Source organism: Macaca mulatta, chromosome 2 (genome assembly GCF_049350105.2).
Source record: "Macaca mulatta isolate MMU2019108-1 chromosome 2, T2T-MMU8v2.0, whole genome shotgun sequence".
Lineage (NCBI taxonomy): Eukaryota > Metazoa > Chordata > Mammalia > Primates > Cercopithecidae > Macaca > Macaca mulatta.
Window position 1 is genome coordinate 59,054,499 of NC_133407.1, and position 25,702 is coordinate 59,080,200.

The 25,702-nt window shown below is 41.9% G+C and overlaps 1 protein-coding gene across 1 annotated transcript in view; it reads left to right on the top strand.

Moving 5' to 3' along the window:
• The first annotated feature begins 205 nt into the window (after window positions 1-205).
• The window catches only part of GMPS (guanine monophosphate synthase), a 71,708-nt gene continuing 46,211 nt past the window's right edge, over window positions 206-25,702 (top strand). Inside the window, 1 exon segment of the mRNA NM_001261203.1 lies at window positions 206-539. Coding sequence (NP_001248132.1) covers window positions 513-539 — 27 coding nt within the window. The 5' untranslated portion in view covers window positions 206-512.

Consider the following 25,702-nt stretch of genomic DNA (forward strand, 5'->3'; position numbering starts at 1 on the left):
GGCCGGCGCCACAGGCCCCGCCTCCCGGGGCTGGCTCCTCAGTGCGAGGGCGGGAGGGGCGGAGCCGGTGGGTGCCGCGGGCTCCTCCTCCCAAGGGCGGGCCGCCGGAGACCCGGCCGGCTTTGCCGGCTGGGACGGGGCTGGGGGCGGGGCCGGACGCCGCGAGCCCCTCCTCTCGAGGGCCGGCCGGTTTGGCGGCGGCTGCGGAGGGTATCTGAGGCTCGGCTGCCAACCCGAACGGGCTCTGGCTCCTCCCAGTGGCCGGCCGGGGCGGAAGCAGGAGGCGGGGGCTGCGTGCGCGCTGCTGGTCTCCTCTCCCGCGGCGCTGGGGCCCGCGCTCTGCTGCTGTTGCTCCATTCGGCGCTTCTCTGGCGGCTGGCTCCTCTCCGCTGCCGGCTGCTCCTCGACCAGGCCTCCTTCTCAGCCTCGGCCCGCGGCGCCGACCCTTCCGGCACCCTCCCGCCCCGTCTCGTACTGTCGCCGTCACCGCCGCGGCCCCGGCCCTGGCCCCGATGGCTCTGTGCAACGGAGACTCCAAGGTCAGCGTGGGGGTCCCTGCAGCACCGCATCCCGGCGGAGGCGAGGCTCCCGGACCGGGGAGCCACCCCGCGGGGCCCTTCCCCACCCCTTCCCCCAGCCCGTCCGCGCAGCCCTGCGGCCCGGGCAGCCATGCGTCGGAGAGTCCCTGGTCGGGGCCTGTGGCATGTTTTTTCTCGGGAGCGGCAATGCTTTGTTGATTCTGTCTGCGTGTCGAGGTCCGGGCGTCGGGGAGGGCATCAGCTCCCGCGGCCGCGCCGATGGTCCCCGCCTCCCCCGCGCCGCTGTGGGGCGCAGAGCCCGCGAGCGCGGCCCGAGGGTGGGGGTAGGGAGGTGAGCAGGCTTGTGTGTCTGTGTGTCGTGGTGGGGGCTTCCTTGGCTCTCACCCCGTCCCTTTGGGAGGCTGGGGGCCTGTTGTGGCGATCCCGTGGCCCGCCGAAGGCAGGGCAGGGTCGAGGCCTCCTGTGCGGCGTTGGAGCTGGGCCGGCCTCTGGTCTTCCCGCCACCCGGTTTCCCGCCTGCCCTCGGCGAGGCCCGTTCCATTTGCCCCGCCGGCCTTGGGCTCCGTAGCGGTTAGGTCGGTTCTGGACGAACCCCGCGGGGCTGCACCGTCTTCCCCCTCCCCCCACGCCCCCGCAGGCTCGCGTGAGGGCTGGTGGCCCCGGGGTCGCGCACTCCGTTCCCCCTCCCCGCTTCCTTCCCAGAGAGGAAAGGGTGTGTGTCCAGGTCCCGCCCCCGTCCAGTTTACTCCCTGTCTAGCTTGCTGGTTTGCGGGGTAACCCCCTTCCCCGCCTTTGGGGTCGCTCCCCGGGATGCGAGCCGTGCCAGCTCGCCCGAGGGCTGGACAGTCGGGAGTTCCGGAGTGCTGGAAAAGTTGCTACCTTGACGTACCCGGCGGGGAGAGCACGTTTGACCGCTGCTGCGCATCTCCTCGCCTCCAACTCACTTTTTTCTTAGACCCTTTCTCGTACTTTCGTCCCGCTTCTGAATTGGGCACCTTCGCTTTCACCTCTGTATTAACATTTTCATTGGCCTGGAGTTCTTTCCGACCTTCACTAAGTCAGTTTTGCCTGCGGGAAACCGCGCAGTTTTGAACTGCGATTTACTTGAGTAAGATATATATATACCTCCTCCTGTACGCTGTTGAGGGCCTAGCTTTAGGAAAAAACTTAATTAAATTTGACTCGGGAGGTGGGATTATATACTTCGAGTGGAATTTGGTGCTCTACGTCAGATAATAGTGCCTTATACAGGCAGAATTTTAACACTCTCTTTAAAAGGTGCTCAAGGGTCACATCTTAGGAGGTACTCTTGAATGGTTGCTTAGCACCTGGTAGTAATTCAAAAAGTATTTGTTGAACAAATGAGTAAAGATTATAAGGTAGCTGATTTTAACTCTTTTAACCAAGGCACCAGTGGTGCTTGGGTCCGGGGAGCTCTTTCTGAGGGTTGTAAAACTGGTGAAGAACACACAAACCTTTAGTTTCTGACCGCGCAGCAGAAGCAAATGTAAACCTCATTGTTCAGCTCTTTCCTGCATGCTAGTTGACTTGCAAAGCATTTTTCTGTCTAGTTTTGAGCCTTACAACTCGTTGGAAAGATTCATCCTTATACTGATAGATGAAATAACTGGTGTTAGAAGGACTGAAAATTTATGGGCTTTGAAAGATACATAGTGCGTTTGAGAGGAGTATTTTCACAAAACTAAGTGACAGGAAAGTGTTAAGATCTCTTTCCAGAGTATATAAGAGGATTTTTCTTCTTCCTAACTGGTATTTTTTGTTTTGCTTGACTTGGAATTACAAAGATAATCTTATCCATTTGCTATATTTGAGCCTAAGGTGAATTAATTTTATTTCAAGGTTCTTTATGTTTTATAGCATAATTAAACATTTTTAAAACTATGTGAACGATTAGTTGTGGACTGAATTGGAAGCATTTTCAAGAGGAACATCTGGAGAATTAACATATTTCATCAAATCTATGATCATTGTATGTACCCCTGAGGATAAAAAAAGTCCTGACAAACCATAACATGCCATTGATCATAAACATTTTAAGTAAAGAGATATTAAATATGGGAAATACCTTATATCACCTACTATATTATGCATATTTCTAAGAGGCCCACCTGGAAATAAGTAGGAGTCTTATTTTGCATAGCCTACCATTGAACCACCTTTCCCTTGGGAGGAAGGGCTTGCTTTGTACATTGATTGGGCCTTTGCTGTGTGTATCTTAGTTCATAAATTAAACGTTGGGCAAGAGCTGGTTTTGATTCCTGTTTCTGGTACATTTCAGTTATCAGGATTTTCTGAAACAGCATTTTTGCATGATAGAAACTAGAGAGGGACCTAAAAGCTCTAAAAGCATTTGGGATATTTTAATTATTTTTTATACACAGTACTTCATTTAATTTTTAATTTATATATTTTTTGAGACAGGATCTTGCTCTGTCACCCAAGCTGGAGTGCAGTGGTGTGATCACAGCTCACTGCTGCCTTGACCTCGTTAGCCTCATGAGTAGTTGGGAGTACAGGCATGGGTCACCCCGCCCTGCTAATTTTTATTTTTTTGTAGAGACAGGTCTCGCTATGTTGCTCAGGCTGGTCTGGAACTCCTGGGCTCAAGCGATCCTCCCACTTTAGCGTCCCGAAGTGCAGGGACTACAGTAGTGAGCCACTGTGCCTGGCCAGGATTTTATTTATTTAAATTTTTTATTTCCATATGTTATTGGGGAACAGGTGTCATTTAGTTACATGAGTAAGTTCTTTTTTTTTTTTGAGACGGAGTCTCGCTCTGTCGCCCAGGCTGGAGTGCAGTGGCAAGATCTTGGCTCACTGCAAGCTCCGCCTCCCGGGTTCACGCCATTCTCCTGCCTCAGCCTCCCAAGTAGCTGGGACTACAGGTGCCTGCCACCTGTAGCTAATTTTTTTGTATTTCTAGTAGAGACAGGGTTTCACCGTGTTAGCCAGGATGGTCTGGATCTCCTGACCTCGTGATCCGCCCGCCTCGGCCTCCCAAAGTGCTGGGATTTACAGGCGTGAGCCACCGTGCCCGGCCATGAGTAAGTTATTTAGTGGTGATTTGTGAGATTTTGGTGCACCCATCACCCGAGCAGCATACACGGCACCCAATTTGTAGTCTTTTATCCCTCACCCGCTTCCCACGCTTTGCCCCTGAGTCTCCAAAGTCCATTGTGTCATTCTTACACCTTTGCATCCTCACAGCATAGGTGATCAGCTTTTCTTTAAAAACTTTTTATTATGGCAAGGGTGTATTTGACATAGTAACTTTTCTTGAGTTTTATTAAGGCAGCATTATCAGAGTAATGCTTTGGGTGACTTGTCAAGTTTCCTTCTCCTTTCCCCCATCTAAGGGTGAGACTCTTGTTTGTAGTAAAGATGGTACCTGTCCTATCACCTTCATTGAGAGGTTATGACTAGGTTATATCATACTTGGATGAAAGATGTTTTATAAACACTCCCTTAGTGATTACATGTAATACAGAATCTTTAATGGCATTTAATAATGTTAATTTTGGCCGGGCGCGGTGGCTCACGCCTGTCATCCCAGCACTTTGGGAGGCCGAGGCAGGTGGATCACCTGAGGTCGGGCGTTCAAGACCAGCCTGACCAACATGGAGAAACCCCGTCTCTACTAAAAATACAAAACTAGCCGGGGTGGTGGCACATGCCTATAATCCCAGCTATTCGGGAGACTGAGGCAGGAGAATTGCTTGAACCCGGGAGGCGGAGGTTGCGGTGAGCCGAGATCGCGCCATTGCACTCCAGCCTGGGCAAAAAGCGAAACTCCGTCTCAAAATAAAATAAAATAAAATAAAATAAAATAAAATAATAGTGTTAATTTTAAGTTTGGAATTTCCAAATTTAAGATTTTGAATGCAATGGGAATATAACCTGGGATTTTTATCTAGGATGCACTGAGAATTAAACAACTGTATCAACTTTTGTCACAACTTAGTAAATTTTTTTCTTAGATAAAAGTTAGATTTTTCAGATTTTATTCCATTAGGATATTCATTTAGAGTGGAAGAACTGCTGCAGACAAAAGGAATGGTTTTTAGTGTAGTATGTTCTTAGACTTGAAAGGTTTTGAAATTCCTCCAGGAATCTCAGATGACATTGCCTTTAGCGTGGGCCAACTTGTCACTTAAGGAAAACAATTCAGTCTTTTAAGAATTTTTACAAAAAGTATAGACTTGTCCTATACTTGTACAAATGTATTTGATACTTTTTTAAGGTTAATGAATTACACTCCAAAGGATGTTGTTTGAAGTAACGAATAATTATTTGCTACCCAGAATAATCAAATTTTACTGTTGTGAGACATTCTTAAACTTTGTTTTCTTTTTCTTTTTCTTTTTCTTTTTTTGAGACAGAGTCTGGCTCTGTTGCCCAGGCTGGAGTACAGTGGCATGATCTTGGCTCCCTGCAACCTTCATCTCCCTGGTTCAAGTGATTCTTGTGTGATCCTTGTGCCTCAGCTACCCGAGTAGCTGGGATTACAGGCATGTGTAATCCGTGTGCCACCACGTCCGGCTAATTTTATATTTTTAGTAGAGACAGGGTTTCACCATGTTGGCCAGGCTGGTCTCAGAACCCCTGACCTCAGGTGAGTCGCCCGCCTTGGCCTCCCAGAGTCCTGGGATTACAGGTGTGAGCCACTACGCCTAGCCTTAAACTTTGTGTTTTGTTTTGTTTTGTTTGGTTTTGAGACAGTCTTGCTTTGTCACCCAGGCTGGAGTGCGGTGGCATGATCTCCCCTCATTGCAACCTCCGCCTCCCAGGCCCAAGCAATTCTCCTGACTCAGCCTCCCGAGTAGCTGGGACTAAATGCGCGTGCCGCCGTGCCTGGCTAACTTTTGTACTTTCAGTAGAGATGGGGTTTCACCATGTTGCCAAGGCTGGTCTCGAACTCCTGGGCTCAGGTGATCCGCCTGCCTTGCCTCCCAAACTGCTAAGATTATAGGCATGAGCCACCATGTCCGGCCCTGGCCTTAAACTTTGTTTTTATGCCTCTTTCTAACCTAAACCATGTTTAGATGCTGAAAATCAATGAAGGTATCAGGGTTAATGCATAATTCTGAAGCACTTTGTGAATCAACAGAAAAGTAATTGTTTCATAGAATTTTAAATCTCTGTATGGCATATATAATTCTGGGTTGTGTAGAATATTATTCTTTTCATGCTTATTGTGGAATAGAGATGTTTCTGTATTTGCTCAAGAATGATGGTGGTTAAAAAAAATAGCTTTATTATAGTAAAAACATAACAGTCAATTGGTTTTCTTGTTGGTGGACCCTTGCTATGGCTTCAGGTTCATGGTTTTGAGGACCTAGGAGATTATATAGTTAAGTTTATACACTCATTAAGATTGTTATGTGAAAGGGAGTAAGATCTCTAAACTGGGGCACATGAGCATAAAAAAGAAGGTGTGGAAAATTTAAATTTATAATAATTGCTGCAAAATAAAATTGTAGGTTTGCACAATAAAATTGTAGATTTGCACAATACGATTAGTAAGTAAATGGCAAAACTCCTTTAGCAAGAGTGTTCAGATTACTGTCTTCTGTACATTATACACAGGGACGTATAACATCTCTTTCCTGCATGTGTTACACAAATACCCCATATTTCCCAGTGACCCAGCTTATAATGGCCTTGAGGCTCCTGTGCATCTTGCAAGGTGAGGAGTGGCTGTAACACAACTGGGAGGTACACTGAGTAGCTGGCAGGAACAGCAACTTCAGATATTTCTCCTATCATCACCCAAGACTAGATAGAGTTAGCTATCCTTTTTTTTTTTTTTTTTTTTTTTTTTTTTTGAGACGGAGTCTTGCTCTGTCACCCAGGCTGGAGTGCAGTGGCCGGATCTCAGCTCACTGCAAGCTCCGCCTCCCGGGTTCACGCCATTCTCCTGCCTCAGCCTCCCGAGTAGCTGGGACTACAGGCGCCCGCCACCTCGCCCGGCTAGTTTTTTGTATTTTTTTTTTTTTTTTTTTTTTTTGAGACAGAGTCTCGCTTAGTCGCCCAAGCTGGAGTGCAGTGGCCCGATCTCGGCTCACCGCAAGCTCCGCCTCCCGGGTTCACGCCATTCTCCTGCCTCAGCCTCCCGAGTAGCTGGGACTACAGGCGCCCGCCGCCTCGCCCGGCTAATTTTTTGCATTTTTAGTAGAGACGGGGTTTCACCGTGTTAGCCAGGATGGTCTCGATCTTCTGACCTCGTGATCGGCCCATCTCGGCCTCCCAAAGTGCTGGGATTACAGGCTTGAGCCACCGCGCCCGGCCGAGTTAGCTATCCTTAATTGCCTGTGTCCAAGTGTACTTGATTTTATCAGAAAAGAGTCAGGAAAGATGTGTTATCAGTATTTGGCATTCAGACTGAATGAGAAGTTAAAAGTGAGAACTCTGTTTGCTGTGCTTGCAACCCACACGACACTAGGCAAAGCCATAGCTGAAGGTGGTATTAAATATAAGGTGAAAGTTTAACAAACCCGTCCTATTTTACTTTAATGCAGTTATTCATAGTATGTTGTTAAAAAGAAAAATCTGAGACAAATGTTAAGCTGGGTGGGATACCGGAATAACAGATGTACATCAGGAGAGTCCTGGGCAGACTGGACCATATGGTCACTCCAGTTATAGAGCACGTATTGTTCTGAGTTTGGCTCTGATTTCTCCCAGTGATGTGTATTTAAAATTTGGCTAAAATTTAAGTCTAATGTGTATACATTAGCATTATTTTTCTGAGTTAATTATATAATAAGAGTATTACCCTAAAATTCTTGAAAATTGAGTGTCATTAATTACTTGTTATTTAAAAGTGGTGAGCCAGCAATACTGAACCTGACCGAGAGGTAAAATAATCTTCTCTAGTCTGCCATAACACTTGCAAGGGATGTTTCCCAAACCTTTAAAGCTGCCTGGGCATGTGAAGTTTTCTGTTTAGTTACTCCTGTTTGTCACTGGAAAAACAGTAGCCTTTTAATCTCAAAACTCACAGCAGTCCATGTAAATTTAATTTACTTCTGCCTCATTTGCAGTTTGGAGAACGAGTCTCAGTAATTCTCCTGAATCCTATTACGAATGTAAATTTAGGACTCCAGATTTCTAAAATTCTGCTTTGGACAAATTTTGGATCAACGATCTCTGATTAATTTGGGAAATTTTAGATGAACAAAAGTACTTGTAGATACATCATTATTTTGATGTTACTGGTAGTAGTAGAACTTTATTATGCTTTATTATTTCTTTTTTTTTTTTGAGACGGAGTCTTGCTCTGTCACCCAGGCTGGAGTGCAGTGGCCGGATCTCAGCTCACTGCAAGCTCCGCCTCCCGGGTTCACGCCATTCTCCTGCCTCAGCCTCCCGAGTAGCTGGGACTACAGGCGCCCGCCACCACGCCTGGCTAGTTTTTTTGTATTTTTTAGTAGAGACGGGGTTTCACCGTGTTAGCCAGGATGGTCTCGATCTCCTGACCTCGTGATCTGCCCGTCTCGGCCTCCCAAAGTGCTGGGATTACAGGCTTGAGCCACCGCGCCCGGCCTATGCTTTATTATTTCGCAAGCAAATTAAAAGAAATTTTAGTCAACATCCATGTCCCCATTCTGGATTCTACCATTTACTTTTCTTTAAAAAACATTATTTTTATAACGGCTTTATTGAGATATAATTCACAGACCATGTACTTTGCTTATTTAAAGTGTCCAACCCCATAGTTCTTAGTGTATTCATAGATTTATACAACCATCACCCCCCATTTGTACAGTTAATTTTAAAACATTCTCATCCCCCCTCCCCCAAAAGATCCTCTGCCCTTTAGCAAAGGCCCCATTTTCCTGCAACCACTCCTCCCTCCCAATCCTAGTCAACCACAAATTCGTTTTCTGTCAGTAGATTTGCCAATTGTCTTAGTCTGTTGGGGCCGCTAAAACAAAATACCAGAAACTGAGTGGCTTATGAACAACAAAAATTTCTGACAATTCTGAGTGCTGAGTTCAAAATCAAGGGACCTGCAGATTCAGTGCCTGGTGAGGGCCCACTTCCTGGTTCATAGAAGTGCTTCCTGCACTTCTATGTGCAAGGTGAGGGGCCTCTTTTTTTTTTTTGAGAGTCTCACTAGTACAGTGGTGTGATCTCAGCTCACTGCAACCTCTGCCTCCTGGATTCAAGCGATTCTCCTATTTCAGCCTCCTGAGTAGCTGGGCATGTGCCACCATTCCCAGCTAATTTTTGTATTTTTAGTACCGACGGGGTTTTGCCATGTTGACCAGGCTGGTCATGAACTCCTAACCTCAGGCGATCTACCTACCTTGGCCTCCCAAAGTGTTAGAATTACAGGCGTGAGCCACTGTACCCAGCCCCTAGGACCTCTTTTGTAAGGGTACTAATCCTATCCATGTGGGCTCTGCCCTTATGCTCTAACCACCTCCCAAAGACCTCACCTCCTAATATCACATTGGTGATTAGGTTTCAACATACGAATTTTAGGGGGACACAAACATTCAGACCATAGCACCTATTTTGGACATTTTGTGACTAGAATCTTAAAATATATGGTGTTTTGTGGCTTTCACTTAGCATAATGCTTTCGAGGTTCATCTTGTAGCATGTATAAGTACTTTATTCCTTTTTATTACCTGCTAATATTCCATTGTATGTGTACCACCTTATATTTATCTACTCATCAGTTGGTGAACATTGGGTTGTTTTCACTCTGGATATTGTGAATAATGCTGCCATGGACATTTCTGTATAAGTTTTTATCTAGACAAAAGTTTTCATGCTCTTGAGTATATACCTAGGAGTGGAATTTCTGGGTCATATGGTGACTCCGTTTAACGTTTTAGTGAACTGTCAGACTGTTTTCCAAAGCAGCTGCAACATTTTATATTTCTGTCTGCTGTGTAGCAGTATATGTTAAGATTCTCCAGAAAAACAGTAGGCTATAGACAGAGAAATAGATAATAGATATGTATATATAGAGAAATATGAGAGGAAATTTGTTAGGGGAATTGGCTGACACAATTATGAAGGCTGAGAAGTCCCACGATAGACTGTCTGCAGGCTGGAGAACCCACCAAGCTGGTAGCATTACTTCATGTAAGTCTGAAGACCTGAGAACTGGGGGAGTCCATGGTGTAACTCTCAGTCTGAAGGCCTGAGAACCTTGGTGGAAGAGGGTTGGTGAGAGGACGATGGGAGAGTGGCTGCTGGTGCAAGTCCTGGAATCCGAAGGCCATATCCTGAAGTTCTTATATATAAGGGCAGAAGGTGTCCTAGCTCCAGAAGGGAGATAATTCGACTTTCCCCTGCCTTGAATTTGTTCTGCCCTGGCCTCAGCCTATTGGATAATGCCTGCCCACATTGGATGAGGGTCGATCTTCCTTTCTCTGTCTACTGATTCAAATGCCAGTCTCTCCTGGAAGCACCCTCAGAGACATACCCAGAAATAATCCTTTACCAGCTCTCTGGGTATTATTAGTCTAGTGAAGTTTATACCTGAAATTAGCCATCACTATTTCTCCACATCCTTTTTTTTTTTTTTTGCCCCGAGACAGAGTCTCTGTCGCCCAGGCTGGAGTGCAGTGGTGCTATCTTGGCTCACTGCAACCTCCACCTCCCCAGTTCAAACGATTCTCCCACCTCAGCCTCCCAAGTAGCTGGGATTACAGGCGTGCGCCACCACACTGGCTAATTTTTGTACTTTCAGTAGAGTCGAGGTTTTCCCATGTTGGTCAGGCTGGCCTCGAACTCCTGACCTCAGGTGATCCACCTGCCTCGGCCTCCCAAAATGCTGGGATTACAGGCATGAGCTACCACGCCTGACCTACTTGTCTTTTTGATTATAGCCATCAGAGTCGCTGTGAAGTGGGATCTCATTCTGGCTTTAATTTGCATTTCCCTAATGACTGATTATGTGCATTTTTTCCATGTGCTTATTGGCCATTTATGTATTTTCTTTGGAGAAATGCCTGTTCAGGTCTTTTGCCCATTTGTTTTTTTTTTTTTTTTGAGGCAGAGTCTCATGCTGTCACCCAGGCTGGAGTGCAGTGGCACAATCTCAGCTCACTGCAACCTCCACCTTCTGGGTTTAAGCAGTTCTCCTGCCTCAGCCTCCCAGGTAGCGGGGATTTCAGGGACCTGCCACCATGCCTGGCTAACTTTTTTGCCCATTTTTAAATTGGATTATTTTTCTTTTTTATTGAGTTTTAAGAGTTTTTTGTTTTGTTTTGTTTTTTAAGTCTAGAGATGTTTCTTGTCAATATGATTTGTGATTATTTTCTGCCATTCTGTGGATTATCTTTTTACACTTTCTTAATGGTGTTCTTTGAAGCACCAAAACCTTTAATTTTGAGGCTTAATTTATTTCTTCTTTTGTCACTTTCATTTTTTGTGTCATCTAAAAAACTGTTGCCTAATTCAATGCATATCACAAAGATTTGTGTAATTACCTATGTTTTCTTATAAAAGTTTTATAGTTTTTGCTCTTATTTATGTCTTTGTTTCATTTTGAGATCATTTTTGTATCTTTTCTAAGGTGGATTTAATCTGACTTATGGTTTTTTAACAGACTGGCTCTTAGATTTGGATGACTGTTGGCCTTGTTATTGACACGTTGGCAGAGCTTGACCGTCAGTGCCCCGGAAGGCTGAGGGTAACAGTTGCTCATTGTGGTAGTATCCTTTTATATCAGCTTTGTATCTTTAGTATCGGTTTGTGGAGAGAGGTGATAGTTTAAAAAACTCACTAATAGGTGTTTTGTTTTGCTTGTTTTTATTGTGGTAAAATGTACATGCAGTGAAGTGCATAGATCTTTAAGTATGTAGTTTGAGTTTTGACATATATATGTACTCATGTAACCATCACCCCAATTGATATAGAACATTTCTGTCACTTACAACATTCCCTTGAACAACAAATAGAATCAGAAGCACTCTGGATTTAACAAAGTTATGTTTTTAAAAAATGCAAACTTGGTGCAGTATTTTTAAGTAAAAACTTTTTTCAGTTATTAAAATCTTTATCGGTTTGTCTGTTAGGCATATTATCCTGTCTAATGTGGTACATCTTGGGTTAACCAGGTCTGTCTCTCTAGATGTTAATAGTGCTTCCCAGTGGTTTCTTTTCTCTGATGTCTTTCCTTCATTAGTTACTCCCTTATTAAAAGAAAACGATAAATGTGCATTTGTATTTTAATGTCTAAAGCTAAAGAATCAGTGTAACGTTTATCATAAAGACAAAGTCACAGAGAGATGACCATAATTATAGACATTTTGTACAATTTTGACTTACACTCTTTGTATTTCTGTTGTATATGGCCAGCAAAGGCAGAATCAAAACATGTTATTAATATTTATTTGTTGTATATATTTATGGGGCACAATGTGATGTTTTGACAAAGTATGTTGTTAATTCAGAGCCTGCTATGGATGCTTTGATACTAGTTTTTTGGGTTTTTTTTGAGATGGAGTTTTGCTCTTGTTGCCCAGGCTGGAGTGCAATGGCGTGATCTTGGCTCACCACAACCTCTGCCTCCTGGGTTCAAGCGATCCTCCTGCCTCAGCCTCCCAAGTAGCTGGGATTACAGGCATGTGCCATCACACCTGGCTAATTTTGTATTTTTAGTAGAGACGGAGTTTCTCCATGTTGGTCAGGCTGGTCTCAAACTCCCAACCTCTGGTGATCCACCCGCTTTGGCTTCCCAAAGTGCTGGGATTACAGGCATGAGCCACTGTGCCCAGCTTGATATTAGTTTTTTAAATGTTACTTAGGCTGGTGGTAGAAACATCTTCACAAAGGCATATGATATACTAATTTTTAAAATTGTACTGTGGCATTTCAGTTAGCTATTGCCACAATAATGCTGATTAACAATCATAAAATCTAAGTGGCGTACAAACATAAGCATTTATTTTTTGCTCATGAGTTTGTGGGTCAACTGACATTGCTCAGCTCCACTTGATCTTGTCCTTTTCCTGAGACTAGTACACTCATGATGTTATGGTGGCAGAAGCCCAAGAGGCAAGTGGAAACACTAAGACTGCTTAAGGCAGCAGGGCCTGGTGGCTCACACCTGTTATCCCAGCAGTTTGGGAGGCTGAGGTGGGCGTTATCACTTGAGCTCAGGAGTTTAGACCAGCCTGGGCAACATGACGAAACCTTGTCTCTACTAAAAATACAGAACATTAGTCAGGTGTGGTGGTGCACGCATGGGGGGTCCCAGCCACCTGGGAGACTGAGCTTGGAGGATTGCTTGAGCCTGGGAAGCGGAGGTTGCAGTGAGCTGAGGTCGTGCCACTGCACTTTAACCTGGGTGACAGAGTGAGACCCTGTCTCAAAAAAATAAAATAAAATAAAATAAATGAAGACTGCTTAAGGCTTGGCGTACTATGACTTTTGCCCTCGTTATGTTGGCCAAAGCAAGTCTTGTGCTTGAGCCCAGTGACAAAGGTGAGGGAAGTGTATTCTATCTGTAATAGGACAAGCTGCAGACTCAAGTGATAAAATCATAGATACAGGAAACGGTGAAGAATTAGGGCCAATGATGCAGACTGTTGTATATGGAAAATTGAAAACATTTGCATAAGTACAGTGAAGAGTATAATGATCCCTCATGTCCCTATCCAGTTCAGCAATTATCAACATGTGACCAGTCTTTCATTTGTGTTTATGTAGTGCATCACAGTAAGATAGTTACATATGTCTGGTTGTCTGTTTTTGTATGTTAAGCTGCATTGGTTGATTCAGATATTACCAACTTATCCATCATTATCAGGTTTCGCATTAACCTTTTACCTAATGGTTTTAATAGCCACTGTTTTTCAGTGCTTCTCAAACATCTGTAGTGAAGACCATTTTAAAAAAATTTCCAGTACTGAGGACTGCTACTTTTGTAAAATACAATATATTTCTAGACAAATGAAAATATAAAATCTAATATATTTTAAAAGCCCCCGATATTTATTATAGATGCAACAGAAATAAAATTACTTTGTCAACTTGTTATGCAAATTTATGGATGCTTATGTAAAACTTATGTATTCTTTTTTTGTCATGAACTGGTAACAGTTTGCTTAAAAATGTTCCTTCGCTAACTATGTGGTTACTCTGGTAGAGTCAGAGTACATGCTTGATTCATTCTCATTTTCAGTATTATTTTACCAATTTTGTAAATAGTTTTTTCAGGTTTTATTCATTATTTCCGATGGTGCAATTAATGTATGCTATATAATAGAAAGGGTCACATGTAGAAAAGAGACTGGCTTTATGAAGTACAAAATAGTAACATCTTGAAAAATGGACCACATACTACCTACATACTAAACACTTGTGAAATTGTGACACTCCATTACTTAAAGTTTATTTTTTTTCTTTTTGTTTTTGAGACAGAGTCTCACTTTGTCACCTAGGCTGGAGTGCAGTGGCACTATCTCAGCTCATTGCAACTTCTGCCTCCTGGATTCAAGCCATTCTCATACCTCAGGCTCTCAAGTAGCTAAAACTGTAGGCGCAGGCCACCATGCCTAGCTAATTTTTGTATTTTTAGTAGAGATGGGGTTTCACCATGTTGCCCAGGCTGGTCTCAAACTCCTGAGCTCAAGTGATCCACTTGCCTCAGCCTTCCAAAGTGCTGGGATTACAGGCATGAGCCACTGCGCCTGGCCTAATTTATTTCTTAAGGAAAAAAATGTATAAATATCTTAAAAATACTTTAGGAATAGTGATCATATGATAATCAAAATTAAGAGTGTTCACAAATTCAGTATATTTAGAAAAATATAGCCCTTTGATTATCTTTCATCTCTTCATAAAAACTGTCTTGTGTTTTAAGGTCATCTTTAGTACACTGATAGTATGGGAAGATGAACTGAAGAGAACGAGTCAGAGTTTGGGTATACATTTGTATTGTTTTCATTTCTTCGCTTCTTTGCAAGATACCTTTGGTTCTTCATGCAAGCAGGCTACACATGTGCACACACTTGAAATCACCTTCAAAAGTAATTTTTGTTAAAATAGTAGATCTCCGTCACCACAGGAATGCAGAGTGAGTCAGGACAACTAGAGGTGAATGTAAGAAAAAACCCAAGGAGTTTAACAGAACAGAATTGATCAGACTGAACGCAGTTCAGAACTTTTTGTTCTAATATTTTAATAATTTGACAACAGTTTTTACTGAATGTTTACCCTTTTCAAAATTGTGTACGTTGCCAACTTTAGGAAACAAGCAGATTGATTCGGGCTGATTGATACTGGTTTAAACCTACCCAAAGATAACCTTGTTCCTCAGTTGGCTAATGCTTGTTATTGAATAGAAAAACTAGCTATAATGAAGATTTTAGGGATTTAAATATCATGAGGCAGGCCGGGCATGGTGGTTAACACCTGTAATCCCAGCACTTTGGGAGGCTAAGGCAGGTGGATCACCTGAGGTCAGGAGTTCAAGATCAGCCTGGCCAACATGGTGAAACCCCGTCTCTACTGAAAATACAAAAATTAGCTGGGCATGGTGGTGCACTCCTGTAATCCCAAGTACTCAGGAGGTTGAGACAGGAGAATCACTTGAACCTGGGAAGGGGAGGTTGCAGTGAGCTGAGATTGCACCACTGTACTGCAGCCTGGGCAACAGAATGAGACTCTGCCTCAAAAAAAAAAAAAAAAAAAAAATCACAGGGCAAAGAACAATATACTTTCATTTAGTCAACAGTGCCAACTTTTCTTGGTTATCTGAGAACTGGTCACATACGTATATTGTGTCAACAAAATAATATTGCCTTAACTTTCTGGAAAGACAAGTCTTAGGATAATTGAAACTCGAGGGGAAAATAGGCATTGATTTCAAAGGTTAAAAAATCAGATTAGAAATTGTGGCCCTGAACCAACTTTAAATTTCCGCTCAAATTAGAAGAAAAAGATAATAGAGAATTGTTCTATTTTCTTACCCCTAGTGTTCATAATGTACAGATTACATACAGTAGAACTGTATTCATTTTACCTGAGAAGATAGAATTCGTCCACCCTGGCCGGGCGCGGTGGCTCAAGCCTGTAATCCCAGCACTTTGGGAGGCCGAGGCGGGCGGATCACAAGGTCAGGAGATCGAGACCACAGTGAAACCCCGTCTCTACTAAAAATACAAAAAATTAGCCGGGCGCGGTGGCGGACGCCTGTAGTCCTAGCTACTTAGGAGGCTGAGGCAGGAGAATGGCGTGAACCCAGGAGGCGGAGCTTGCAGTGAGCCGAGATCGCGCCACTGCACTCCAGCCTGGGCAACAGCGTGAGACTCCGTCTCAAAAAAAAAAAAAGAATTCGTCCACCCAATTCCATGGTTTGGGTATGTGTATGGGGTTTTGGCCGTCTTTAGATGGGTGCTAGAACTGGTATCTAAGTTAAAGCTAAATTGCATTTTAGTTCATTGATTTAGATAGTATATTCAGCTGTTCATTATATGCTGGGATGGTGCCCACATGAACTTGAAAGGAGCTATTGGCCCCTTGTGATAGGGCAGAAGAGAGTCTGGATTACTTTGAAAAACTAAGAGATGTGTTTGGTTAGCAAAAGAAGATGAAACTGCAGTCAGAGGTACAAACTGGTTCAGTTAAGGAGGAAAAATAATTGAATTTGAAACAATATACATAACATGTAGAAATTAAGTAGTCTTTAATGAATACCTACTAGCTTCAAATCTCATTAGGGAAAAGAGTTTTCTCAGTGTATGAAGTTATTAACCAAGAGCGGTGAAAAGCTGAGATAACATTATATGTCAGTAGAGACTTGTATTTCCCAAACCTATCGAACATTGAAAACTTAAACATAGTAATTTATTGAAGGCATTCCCATAGAATCCTATGTGTTGTGTACTCACATTAAAGGAGGGAGTGAAAATGAACTCAGATGAATTAAGTGATTGAAATTTTTGTTTATATTGTTTAATAGCTACGCATTTGTTAGTATAAGACCAATGGAACAACAGTGGTCATAATTTAGGCAACATGAAACAGTTGGTAATTGGTAAGCATTGCTTATATGACCAAATGTAGATCTAATACTGTGCATTATTGCATCAGGGTATGTCTTGTGACTTCCAGATTTTTTCTCAGGTATAAACACAGTTTTCTAAAGGCATTTTATACATTTGTTACCTAAAATGAACAACTGTGTAACTGTCATCTATACCTAGAATTTTTTATCAGAGGTATTTCAGATTTTGGATTTCGGAGTATTTGTATTATACTTACTGTTTGAGTGCCACTAATCCAAAAATCCAAAATGCACCAATGAACATTTCATTTGAGCATCATATCGGTGCTCAAAATTTTTCAGGTTTTTGGATTAAGGATGTTTAACCTGCATGTAGAAAGAGACTTATTTAGACAAACTTGAAAGACTCATGTCCTACTTACACGTGGGTTGTCGTTTTGTTTTGTTTTTTGTTTTGAGACAGTCTCGCTCTGTTACAGCCCAGGCTGGAGTGCAGTGGCATGATCTTGGCTCACTGCAGCCTCCGCCTCACAGGTTCAAGTGATTCTAGTGCCTCAGCCTCCAGTGTAGCTCGGATTACAGACATGGCTGTTCTATGGGAAATTCCTTGAGACACACTGGGAATCCCTTTCCCTAAAGGAAAAGCTTTTCTGCAACTTTATGTAACTCAGTATGAGTAACAATTAACAATGGCAATAATAGTTGTGTCATTGGACTAGTGGAATTTTAAGATATATTGTAATTTCAGAGATGCCTGGCTGCTTTCACTTGGCAAGTTTGAAATGATTCATTCCTGTTTTGGGGATTTTTCAGCCAGAAAAGACAGCATACCACTCTGGAGCTATAGAGAATTTTAAGAGCAGTTTTGGCTAAAGAATAGGCCAGGTTCTTACAGGTCTTGGGAAATATTTTGAGCTTTATTGAACATTCTAAGAGGAAGTCACTGTAAGGTTTTGAGCAAAGGGAAGATTTGAATCTGATTATTTTTTTCTTTCTATTAAGCACGCTGGCATGTTATCCAAACTCAGTATCACCAGTAATGGAACAAAATGACATTGTGTCTTTGCCATTGTATCACATCAAGAGGAGGCATGGTAACATTACCAATGTAAATTTCTTGTTAAATGTTGATCTAGAATTTGATCATGATACAACAAAGAGATCCAGTGTGGGACATACTACAAAAAGCTGGTCTGATCTTTAAAAAAGGTCAATGCCATAAAAGACCATACAAAGGTGAGGAGTGAATAGTTGAAGGAGGCAGTGAATGAAAATGTGTGTGCTGTGTGTGTGGTCCTTGATAGATTTTTTTTAAAAACCATGGATTTTTAAAAAAACCATAAACACCTTGTTTTCAACAATTGGGGAAACTTATATGTAGACAATTATCAGTTTTAACTTTCTTGGATGTGATAATGATATTGTAGTTACATAGGAGATTGTCCCTGTTTGTAGGAGATGCATGCTGAAAAGGTTTTGGGGGAGTGAAAGGTATACAGTTTATTTTTAACTCGTTCAGGTGGAAAAAGTATATGTAGATGGAAATTAAGCAAATATAGCAAAATGTTACTGATCATTGATATAGATGAAGAGTGGTGTTTATTATACCAAACTTTCAACTTTTCTTTAGGTTAAAATTTTTAAAAATAAAAAGGGATAGGGTAGAATAAGTACATGGTAAGATAACAGAACTACAGAGTCTTAAACTTTTTGATTTAACACTTTAGGTTCCAGCTTCATTCAGTGTTACATGTGAGATGATGGCCTCTTATGAAAAACCTCGGTAAAGTTTATCAACATTCCTTTTTTTTAATTATTAATTTTTTTTTTTAAGAGATAAGATCTTGCTGTATTGCTCAGACTAGTCTACAATTCCTGGGCTCAAGTAATCCCCCCACCTTAGCCTAAAAAATTATGTGTGCTTTTAATCTAAAATACCCAAAGGTTTTTTTTTTTTTTTTTTTTTTTTTAAATCCAGCAATTTTGCTGGAGTATGTCTTAGGGTTGGTCGTTCTGAGTTCATAGACTAATGTTGATTCATGTTCTCTCTTGCCTTGTGTAATTTTTAAAGTATCTTTTAGCTCCTATAGAAATGGTATATTCTAGTTTTGATCTGAGGATGTCTTTCTGGCTTACTGTCATAGAGACATCATTCTGTTCTTTATTCCTTCTATTTTTTATTTTTATTTTTTTTGAGACAGGGTCTCGCTCTGTCACCCAGGCTGGAGTGCAGTGGCATGATTATGACTCACTGTGGCCTCAACCTCCTGGGCTCCTCTCACCTCTGCCTCCCGAAGTAGCTAGGACCACAGGCACGTGCCACTACTCCCAGCTAATTTTTTTTTTTTTTTTTTTTAAGACAGAGTTTCGCTCTTGTTAAGGCGAGAGTACAATGGCGTGATCTCAGCTCACTGCAACCTTTGCCTCCAAGGTTCGAGCGATTCTCCTGCCTCAGCCTCCCAAGTAGCTGGGATCACAGGCATGCGCCACCACACCCAGATAATTTTGTATTTTTAGTAGAAATGGGGTTTTACCATGTTGGCCAGGCTGGTCTTGAACTCCTGACCTGACCTGCCTTAGCCTCCCAAAGTGCTGGGATTACAGTGTGAGCCATGGCACCTGGCCTAATTTTTGTAATTTTTGTAGAGACAGGATTTCTCTATGTTACCCAGGCTGGTCTTGAACTCATGGGGCTCAAGCGATCTGCCCACCTCCACCTCCGCCTCCCAGAGTGCTGGTATTACAGGCTTTAGTCACAGGGACCTGGCCTCCCTTCTTCTTACTTTTAGTAACTTTGTATGGGATTTAACTTCTATACTTTGTTTCCTTTTTATGTGAATTTAGTTTTCCTCAACTTTTAGAAGGAAACTAGTCAAGATAATGTTTCTAACTTTATATAACTCCCTCTTCTGTTAAAAAATTATGGCAGTTGTTTTCTAAGGATTCCTGGCTCTGTCCCTGTGCCCCATGTTAGTCTGTTCCTTCTCCCTTTTTCCTGTCCTGTTGATTTTGATTCATCTCCCAGCAGTGACTCTTCATAGCAGGCCCTCTCCTGGAAAGGATCTCTGACTGGTTAGTGTCAAGGGTTCATGGGGGTTAAACTCCTCTGGCCCCTTTATGCCTTACCTTGGGTTCCCTGTTACTTGTGTATTATTGGTGTGGACAAACCTCCTCCTAGTGCGCTGCAGTTCTCTAATTGGCTGCTGTGCCTTCTGGGTCATACCTCTTGGGTGTTGAGAATTCTCCTGTTTTCAGGTCCTTTAATAAAGATGGATTGCTTCCCATGTAGGTGCTATAGCACTAGGGTTTGTGACTGTGGTAGTCTGTCACCACCAACTTGTATTTTGGGGTTCTTGTAAAGGTCATTGCTATCTAGTTCAGTAGTTATGTGGGATCCAGGAAAATCCAAAACATTTCCATCTCTACTTTTCCAGAATCTGCTAGATCTCCTTGCCCCATTCTTAAAGAGTTTGCTGTATATGGTTTAGTTTTTTCCTTAATATTTTTTTCTTGATATCTTAAAATATATCTTTATGAATATTGCCTACTTTATTGTGATGCACTCAGGGCAGTTGAGGGATAGTCACCTTAAGTCTTTAGGCATTTGTCTTTTTAATAACTTTATGTAAATAGATGTGGTAGATTTTCCTGTCTTGTGATGCTGAATTTTATTTGTCTCTGCACTGATGTGACTAAGTTTCTTTTTTCTCATTAGGGTGGTTTTTCTAATCTCTTGAAGTCCAATTATCAAACTTTTCAACTGTGTGTGAAGTGGGAGTAAATAAATTCCTGGTTTTGAGGGAGAGGAACTTTGCCTTTACTAGCGGGAGCGTTTTTGCTTTCTCCTGAATTGTCAAAGCTGTGACAGTTGCTGCATAGGCAAGGTCATACCCAAGGTAGAAGGAAATAGGGCAAGAATTCAGTTTCTTCAGTAACTTCTTGTGGCACAGAATTGAACATTTATTGCTAAGAAAACAGGAATATTCTTTTAAAATACCTTTTTTGAGTAAAGATTAGTTTACTTAAATACAGGCAGTCCTTGCTATGCAGGATAAGTAAAACGACTAAAAATAATAATGCAAGCTGAAACCGTGCAAAGCAATTTTAATAGTCAGTGGGAAAATTACAATTGCTTTGTGATCTTTAAAAATTTTTGTTAAAACACTAAAATCTTTTGTCAATTACAAAAGTATAGGGGAACAAAAAAATAAAACTACTGTTTACTACAGTGTAACTTAAAATACTAAGAACATTGAGAATTAAAGTACTTTATTTCTTTGTAAAAAGCTTGCCAGTAGTAGTTTCAATAGTAGTTTAAAGAGTACTTCTCTGTGTCTTTTCTGTGCCGTGGTTGCTTCCAACATTTTATCCTTTGCACTTTTAATGTCATGAAATGTCCTAGAGTTTCTTTAATGTGAACTATTTTCCTGGAGTCACTTCCTCTGGGACGTTGCCATTCTTTCCATCACAACCAGTTTCCTCACTGATGTTGGTAAGTTCCCTGGCTGTATATCTAGAGGCCCTGAAACCTTGTCAGCCTTGCCATAGTCAGCATTTTCTTCTATAACTCCATATATTCAAATTTCACTCCAGTATTATCACTTTTCATTTCTTTGCTGCACTTTCATCTTTGTTGGCCAGCCCCATTTGGATTATCTGTATTTGTTTTTTTGTTTTTTGTTTTTTTTTTTGAGACGGAGTCTCGCTCTGTTGCCCAGGCTGGAGTGCAGTGGTGTGATCTTGGCTCACTGCAACCTCTGCCTCCCAGGTTCATACCGTTCTCCTGCCTCAGCCTCCGGAGTAGCTGGGACTACAGGTGCCTGCCACCACGCCTGGCTAATTTTTTGTATTTTTAGTAGAAACAGGGTTTCACTGTGCTAGCCAGGTTGGTCTTGATCTCCTGACCTCGTGATCCGCCCACATCGGCCTCCCCCAAGTGCTGAGATTACAGGCGTGAGCCACTGTGCCCGACCAGATTATCTGTATTTGTAAAAAGTCCTTTGGGGTTTATCACTGTAAGACAGGCAACACACTGCACTCTTGGCTGTTTGTTGTCCAGTGACCAATCACCAATAGAATGAAAGAAGGGAGGTGATTGGTCACTGATCCTGATGTTCATCTGTTATTTACATGGTGGTTTGTGGACTGAAGAGCTGGCAATGAAGTTTGTCCTTTATATAATTACTTACAGTAATGTATGATAACTGAAATTTGAGCCATGTTATTGGAGACTGGTAATTAAACCTTGGTATAAACCATAGTAATTGAAATTTGTGCATATTAGGATTATGCAAGTCAAGAACTCCGCCTGTAATGTAAAAAAGCATACTTAGATTTGGTAAAAATGGTAAAGATAGTAATGGGACTGAGTCTGAGAAATTTATGCAATAATGTAGTGCTTAAAAATATTTTTTAAAAAGTTAAGATTATTTTGAGATACGTTCCATCAATACTGAATTTATTGAGAGTTTTTAGCATGAAGGACTGTTGAATTTTGTCAAAGGCCTTTTCTGCATCTATTGAGATAATCATGTAGTTTTTGTCTTTGGTTCTGTTTATATGCTGGATTACGTTTATTGATTTGTGTATGTTGAACCAGCCTTGCATCCCAGGGATGAAGCACACTTGATCATGGTGGATAAGCTTTTTGATGTGCTGCTGGATTCAGTTTGCCAGTATTTTATTGAGGATTTTGGCATCAATGTTCATCAGGGATATTGGTCTAAAATTCTTTTTTTGTTGTGTCTCTGCCAGGCTTTGGTATCAGGATGATGTTGGCCTCATAAAATGAGTTAGGGAGGATTCCCTCTTTTTCTATTGATTGGAATAGTTTCAGAAGGAATGGTACCAGCTCCTCCTTGTACCTCCGGTAGAATTCGGCTGTGAATCCATCTGGTCCTGGACTTTTTTTGGTTGGTAGGCTATTAATTATTGCCTTAATTTCAGAGCCTGCTATTGATCTATTCAGGGATTCAACTTCTACCTGGTTTAGTCTTGGGATGGTGTAAGTGTCCAGGAAATTATCCATTTCTTCTAGGTTTTCTAGTTTATTTGCGTAGAGGTGTTTATAGTATTCTCTGATGGTAGTTTGTATTTCTGTGGGGTCAGTGGTGATATCCCCTTTATCATTTTTTATTGCGTCAATTTGATTCTTCTCTCTTTTCTTCTTTATTAGTCTTGCTAGCGGTCTATCAATTTTATTGATCTTTTCAAAAAACCAGCTCCTGGATTCATTGATTTTTTGGAGGTTTTTTTGTGTCTCTATCTCCTTCATTTCTGCTCTGATCTTAGTTATTTCTTGCCTTCTGCTAGCTTTTGAATGTGTTTGCTCGAGCTATTTATGACAAATCCACAGCCAATATCATACTGAATGGGCAAAAACTGGAAGCATTCCTTTTGAAAACTGGCACAAGACAGGGATGCCCTCTCTCACCACTCCTATTCAACATAGTGTTGGAAGTTCTGGCTAGGGCAATCAGGCAAGAGAAAGAAATAAAGGGTATTCAGTTAGGAAAAGAAGAAGTCCCTGTTTGCAGATGACATGATTATATATTTAGAAAACCCCATCATCTCAGCCCAAAATCTCCTTAAGCTGATAAGCAACTTCAGCAAAGTCTCAGGATACAAAATCAATGTGCAAAAATCACAAGCATTCGTATACACCAGTAACGGACAAACAGAGAGCCAAATCATGAATGAACTTCCATTCACAATTGCTTCAAAGAGAATAAAATACCTAGGAATCCAGCTTACAAGGGATCTAAAGGACCTCTTCAAGGAGAACTACAAACCACTGCTCAGTGAAATAAAAGGACACAAATGGAAGAACATTCCATACTCATGGATAGGAAGAATCAATATCGTGAAAATTTCCATACTGTCCAAGGTAATCTATAGATTCAATGCCATTCCCATTAAGCTGCCAATGACTTTCTTCACAGAATTGGAAAAAACTGCTTTAAAGTTCATATGGAACCAAAAAAGAGCCCGCATCTCCAAGACAATCCTAAGTCAAAAGAACAAAGCTGGAGGCATCACGCTACCTGACTTCAAACTATACTACAAGGCTACAGTAACCAAAACAGCATGGTACTGGTACCAAAACAGAGATATAGACCAATGAAACAGAACAGAGCCCTCAGAAATAATACCACACATCTACAACCATCTGATCTTTGACAAACCTGACAAAAACAAGAAATGGGGAAAGGATTCCCTATTTAATAAATGGTGCTGGGAAAATTGGCTAGCCATAAGTAGAAAGCTGAAACTGGATCCCTTCCTTACTCCTTATATGAAAATTAATTCAAGATGGATTAGAGACTTAAATGTTAGACCAAATACCATAAAAACCCTAGAAGAAAACCTAGGTAATACCATTCAGGACATAGGCATGGGCAAGGACTTCATGTCTAAAACACCAAAAGCAATGGCAACAAAAGCCAAAATTGACAAATGGGTTCTAATTAAACTAAAGAGCTTCTGCACAGCAAAAGAAACTACCATCAGAGTGAACAGGCAACCTACAGAATGGGAGAAAATTTTTGCAATCTACTCATCTGACAAAGGGCTAATATCCAGAGTCTACAAAGAACTCAAATTTACGAGAAAAAAACAACCCCATCAAAAAGTGGGCAAAGGATATGAATAGACATTTCTCAAAAGAAGACATGCCTACAGCCAACAGGCACATGAAAAAATGCTCATCATCACTGGCCATCAGAGAAATGCAAATCAAAACCACAATGAGATACCATCTCACACCAGTTAGAATGGTAATCATTAAAAAGTCAGGAAACAACAGGTGCTGGAGACGATGTGGATAAATAGGAACACTTTTACGCTGTTGGTGGGGTTGTAAACTGGTTCAACCATTGTGGAAAACAGTATGGCGATTCCTCAAGGATCTAGAACTAGAAATACCATATGACCCAGCCATCCCATTACTGGGTATATACCCAAAGGATTATAAATCATGCTGCTATAAAAACACATGCACACGTATGTTTATTGCGGCACTATTCACAATAGCAAAGACTTGTAATCAACCCAAGTGTCTATCAGTGACAGACTGGATTAAGAAAATGTGGCACATATACACCATGGAATACTATGCAGCCATAAAAAAGGATGAGTTTGTGTCCTTTGTCGGGACATGGATGCAGCTGGAAACCATCATTCTGAGCAAACTATTGCAAGAACAGAAAACCAAACACCACATGTTCTCACTCATAGGTGGGAATTGAACAATGAGATCACTTGGACTTGGGAAGGGGAACATCACACACCGGGGCCTATTATGGGGAAGTGGGAGAGGGGAGGGATGGCATTGGGAGTTATACTTGATGTAAATGACGAGTTGATGGGTGCTGACGAGTTGGTGGGTGCACCACAGCAACATGGCAAAAGTATACATATGTAACAAACCTGCACGTTGTGCACATGCACCCTAGAAATTAAAGTATAATTAAAAAAAAAAAAAGTTAAGATTAAGGAATTATAGAGAAAATCCACGAAGATGTGTGTGTGTTTGTGTGTGTGTGTATACAGTAACACTAAGGGTAAAGGTCTGAAAGGACAAAGTTTTAGTTTGTTCTGTGATCTTACTTTTCTACATTATTGCATATTCGTGTGACCAAAACCTTCATTTCTATGACCTGAGTAATTTCTTCTGGCACCGGATTGGGTCTCTCACAAATCCTCCTATGTAGATGACTGACTTGCTTGTTCCTTTTTTTTTTTTTTGAGACGGAGTTTCACTCTTGTTGCCCAGGCTGAAGTGCAATGGTGCAATCTTGGCTCATGGCAACTTCCACGTCCTGGGTTCAAGTGATTCTCCTGCCTCAGCCTCCCGAGTAGCTGGGATTATAGGCGCCCACCACAATGCCTGGCTAATTTTGTATTTTAAGTAGAGGCGGGGTTTCTCCGTGTTGGTCAGGCTGGTCTTGAACTCCTGACCTCAGGTGATCTGCTTGCCTCGGCTTCCCAAAATGCTGGGATTACAGGTGTGAGCTACCATGCCTGAACGCTTGTTCCTTTTTGCAGCAGAAGGAATAATGGTGTTGTAGGTGAGGCCTGCATTTATTTTTTGCAGATAAATGGAGAAGGGATGAAGGGTGGAAAAGATTACACAAGTGGCTAAAGGATTGACTTAAGGTTTTTA